Below are 5,192 nucleotides of genomic sequence, written 5' to 3'. Positions count from 1 at the left end.
AAATTCAAAACAAACAAACAATCCTTCGTACAAGATCACCATTATTGCTGACACTCATGTCTGGAATGTGACTTCTAGCAGTACGAAGTGCTGCAGCATATGTACGTGCTGGCTGTGTCGTTGATGCCTGGAGGAGTGGTATTTTTGTAGGTATTTGTTGAGTGTGGTTTGTATCTGTGTGTTGTGTATTTGTTCATGTGAATTGGTTATTATGATATATGTTATAGATTCTTGTATTAATCTCTTTGTATTTAGAGTTTGTTGTATGTTGTTGCGTACAATTACAGCAGTATGGATTCTGTTGTTCTTTCTGGCATTGGAGTGATCTTCGCCACATCAGTCACAACGTGGAGAGATTTAGAGTCCACGGAAATATGTCTATAGCGTTGGCAATTGAACCATTGCACCACGACTACGGCTGCCGTTTTAGATTCTTCTATCTGAAATATCTGATAACAGAGAATAATACCATTTAATATTAGGCTCTGGACATCTTGGTTTACGGACTTGCAAGACTAAAATCAGGGGTTCAATTTTCCTGCGGTGGATAAAGCGCAGATATCCCATTGTGTAACTCTGCGCTAAAATACAACAACAATTAAATAATTATTCAATTTCTGAAACTAACAGATATATTATTATCTTAAAATTTAATAAGTAATGTAAGAAAATAATACTAATAAACATTTATGAATAACAAAATAGCTTTTATGAAATAAGTATCCAAAAATATGGTTATTAAATATATTAAAATGTTGTCAGGACAACGGCATGACGCTAACACTGTCAAAGTGCACTTCAATAACCCTAACTAAAGCGTATTTGTTTATTAAATATTTTGTTTATACAAGTTTTAGGGTTAGTGAGTGACAAAAGCATATTTCCCTATCTTGTTAAGATTGTAAGACATGTTATAAGTTAAAATATTCCTTAATTTATTAAATGAATGAAAATCAAATATCTTGCCTAACTCAGATAAAAAGTTGTTCTGAGGCTGATTTGATACTATGTGGTTCTCGGCTAGGTTTGTGCCAGATTAGACCACATCTTAGACCGAAAATTCGAAAGTTTAAGTCTAGTACTAGTAGCGGTAAATATGTCAAAGATTGTGCCACTTCTACTAGTCGAAAACGAACAACTTCAGGTACAAATTTGTCAAGAACCCTGTCCTTAAGAAGGACTGTCTCTGCTGACCAGGTACGCATGTTGCTAATCATCTTTGGTTTAGTCTACCTACGTTAGTGCAAACATTAAGAAGTCACACTCAGTGTAACTTTCTTTTTTTTAGGGGGGGGATGATTTCACGTAGACACTCAGGGCAATAATTTAACTTGGTATTGCCCGAAGTATCAGAAGCAGATCAGCATGTGTGATTTAAGAAAACTTAAATGCCCATCTATTGTACATATGTAGAAATTTAAAGTGGTTTGATTCTTTGTTTTCGAATTTCAGAAAGTTAAAAATAATAATAGTTTCTTATTTCTCATTATGAGTAAAAGAAAGGTATCAGGGTATCAAAATTAGATCGTGCTTTTATTGTTGTGATGCTGTGTTATATGTTTAATAGTTTAAAATATTATTTAATAATTATCAAGACTGATCATAGAAAACTTTCTAGATAATACTTGGCATCAAGATAATACTCAAGCCATCAATGCAGGGCTTTGCTCCTAGTAGCAAAACTAATAACATTAATTAGGGTGTATTTATAACATAACATTAAAGAACAACAACTTGAACAAGAAACCTTTTGGTCCATCTAGGCTGTCATATTCACTAAATTAAACTAACCCACCTCAAAATCAACTTTTATCATTCAAATATTTATCAAGCTTTCTCTTAAACTCCCTTAAATTAACTGTAAGCACCACACATATGAAGGTAACCCATTCCAACCAACCAGTTAAAAAATAAAACTGTCTTAACTGAAGGTGACATCTTCATTGCCAAAATTTATATTTGTGTCCCCTAGTACTACCATTCTCACCATTAAATATGAAAAAAAGATGATGCATCAATACTATCAGTTCCCTTAACAAACTTAAACACCTCAATCAAATCCCCACTAACTCAGAGTTAACTCTAAGTTCAGAGGTCTTAATCTATCCTCGTTTGATGACATTTCCATTCCAAGTATCATCCTAGTAGCCCTCCTCTGAACCCTTTCCAACAATACTCCAAATGTGGCTTAACCAATGACCTATACAATGACATTATAACCTCTTTAGACTTTTATTCAATATTTCTGCAGATACAACCTAAAATCCTATTTGCCCTGCCACTAGCAACAGCACACTAGTTAGGTATACTATGTATACTTTTGGTTTCTTTACCTATGAAAGGATATTGACTTATTGGAAAGGGTTCAGAGGATAGTTACTAGGATGATTCTAGGGATGGAATAACTATCTTATGGAGATAGGTTTGAAATCTCTTAATTTAACTATTTCTCCTAAGAAATGAATGGAAAGAGATGATTTTTATGAAGTTTATAAGATATCCAGTGTATCAACTGAATAAAGCTCTCTGATTTATTTGTGATGTATTCTGAATAATAGGAAAAAAAAAAAGAGTCCAAAGTTTAAGATTTGAAGCAGACAGGCTAGATTCTAGTGAAGTCTTTTTTTTAACAAGGTGACTTGCATATGGATTGAGTTACTGTCAACAGTTTTGATGGCTGCCATTTTATATTATAAGAGTTTAAAGGAGGAAGCAATGATTTCTTGAAAAGTAAAGGGCAGGTTTAAGTTATTGTTTTTCTCAAGGGTAGGAGTGTAGGGAGCTTTGAAGGAAAAAATAATCCTTTGTTGTCTGTATGTTATGTCATATAACATTAAATTTCTTAAATAGTAATAATTACATTGGACAAATGTGATAGGAATAGTACGTGAAGCTTTAAATGTTACAATTCTGTTTCAGTGCTTGCTAATTTTAATAAGGAGGCCCAACCTTATCAGATGTGCCCTGACTAAGGGCTGAAAACATTGTAAAGCAGCAAGGTTATACCCAAATGATGATCTAAAGTATCAAAAAATAGTTAACATACACACACATACACTTACAAGTTTGAAGTTCATGAATTTAAAGGTTGTATTTTTTATTACTATTCATTAATGAATACCGAAATTACGATGAATAGTTCATACAAGCTTTTGTAGCTTACCTGTTATTATTAATTATTAATGCAGATTTTAAGCAGCTCTTCTGATAGCGGTTGTTACACGGTGTTACATATATATTTGTAGAGTAATGCTTAATTGTATTGATTGAGAATATTTGTACGTATATTGGAATGTAATGGGCTAAATTATGACATTTAGGAGATAGGGTTTAAAATTATATAATATAAGCTGTTAGCAACATTTATTGATTAGCGAAATTATGAAGGTATTTGAAGTTTAATAAATCATACAATTGAATTGTTAGTTGAAGATAATCAATGATACAAATAGATGTGAAATCTTTCCCACTTGCATAGTATAATTGCCATAAGAAACAAACATATGTGTATTTAAAGATTTGTGAAATATTCAAGTGTAAAACATGAAATTTTAGTGAGAGATTTGGACTATATGATACAAGCTGATGGCATAATTATCAGTAATTCTTTTGAATGACTTACATTATGAAATAATGTGTCTAAATCTATATGTAAATTGCCATTGGTTGGTTAGATTAACTATCTATAACTGAAGAATCACAGAGCCCTTTATGGAGCCTTTAATATAGACATTGTTACAATTTTTTCATTAGTATGATTAACAATATGACTGAAACTTGTTATTTCTAAGTCTTAGGTAAAGCATTTTGTTGTTTTTTTTATTAATATAAGTTATAGCTAATATTATACAGTGTGTCCGAAAAGTCTGGAACCATAGACACTTCAACGAACTTCACAGAATGTATTCCACATATTGTCCTTGTAATTCAAAACAAATTTGAAGATGGTATTTCTATTCTCTGTGTACACTGTGAAGCATATTCGTGTCATTCACACTGCCAGTTTCCTTAAATTTAGTTAGCATCTTCCCAGAGCCATAATCAATCATGTATCTGAAATTAAGAAAATCTGCAAACCACCTATGGTTCCAGATTTTTTCAGACACCATCTACTTTAATTCATGTGGTAAAGTCACGAGGACTCAGACTCGTTATAGACTTCATTTAAAAATTACATTGCATTTTTTATTCTAACTTATTAGTAACAAAATATGTTCAATAAATTTAATTTGTTTATTTTTTATAGTATGAATCACCTAAAAATTGTACGCAAAACTTCAGGACAGCCAAAAACAATCCAGGTGTGCTTTGAGTTTTTATATACTTTGTGAAAATCAAGCAAGCTAAAGCAATATTAAATTTGCATGCATTAAGTAGATAGAGATTAGATTTAACAAAGACTTAATTTGTTTTGTTTTTTCTTAAAGTGTTGTTTTTCATGAAAATAATATCTAATAAAGTATATTATCACAAAAACCTTTGCTATGGAAAGACAAGATGTATGAACCACTTAAATGTGATCACCAGTTAACATTGAAATGTCTTACAAAAATATATGACATCATAATTACAATCTTCTACTTTTGAGATGTTATTTATTTGAATAAACATGAATTTCATGAAATAATATGCCTGATTTTATCATAAGCATGCTTATGTAACTTTTCTTACAATCCTTTTATTAAATAGATGTGTGTGAAATATAACTATAGACATTACTGTAATGTATTTTTTTACAACTTGATTGTATATATCTGTGTGGTTCTAATGGTAAACATGATGTCAGAATCAAAGAAACTCTGGCAATTAAAAAACTCAAATCTGTATTTATGATTGATGAGTAATGAAACATATATTCTAGGAGTGAATGCTAGTTCATGTAATGAAGATAAAGCTGAAAGAACTAAAACTGGTGACAAGACTGAAAATGAGGAAAGCTCAAAAGACATGTGGTAAATAACTTTAAATTAAATTACCCTGTAGGTTTTTAAAGGCTACTTAGATGGGCTACCTACCAATAAGTACTATTTTCTCAGTTATTTTTTGTACATCTGTTAACTCTTGGTTTGAAACTTTTAAATTTCTGTAACATTGTGTAGAGTGTAATCTTCTAAACTATATGTATATTTAATTTCATCAGCTGAAAGGAACTCCATTGCTATTATTTACACTAGCAGAAACACTGCCCTGTG

The 5,192-nt window shown here is 31.2% G+C and overlaps 1 protein-coding gene across 1 annotated transcript in view; it reads left to right on the top strand.

Annotated features, from left to right (window-relative positions):
* Positions 1 to 797: 797 nt before the first annotated feature.
* The window catches only part of LOC106461609 (centrosomal protein of 131 kDa-like), a 52,358-nt gene continuing 47,963 nt past the window's right edge, over positions 798 to 5,192 (top strand). Inside the window, exons 1-3 of the mRNA XM_013921449.2 lie at positions 798 to 1,197; positions 4,247 to 4,301; positions 4,862 to 4,952. Of these exons, the coding sequence (XP_013776903.2) occupies positions 943 to 1,197; positions 4,247 to 4,301; positions 4,862 to 4,952 (401 nt within the window). The 5' untranslated portion in view covers positions 798 to 942. The remainder of the gene's footprint in view (positions 1,198 to 4,246; positions 4,302 to 4,861; positions 4,953 to 5,192) is intronic.

Source organism: Limulus polyphemus, unplaced genomic scaffold (genome assembly GCF_000517525.1).
Source record: "Limulus polyphemus unplaced genomic scaffold, Limulus_polyphemus-2.1.2 Scaffold997, whole genome shotgun sequence".
NCBI lineage: Eukaryota > Metazoa > Arthropoda > Merostomata > Xiphosura > Limulidae > Limulus > Limulus polyphemus.
This window is presented reverse-complemented; position numbering and strand designations above follow the sequence as displayed.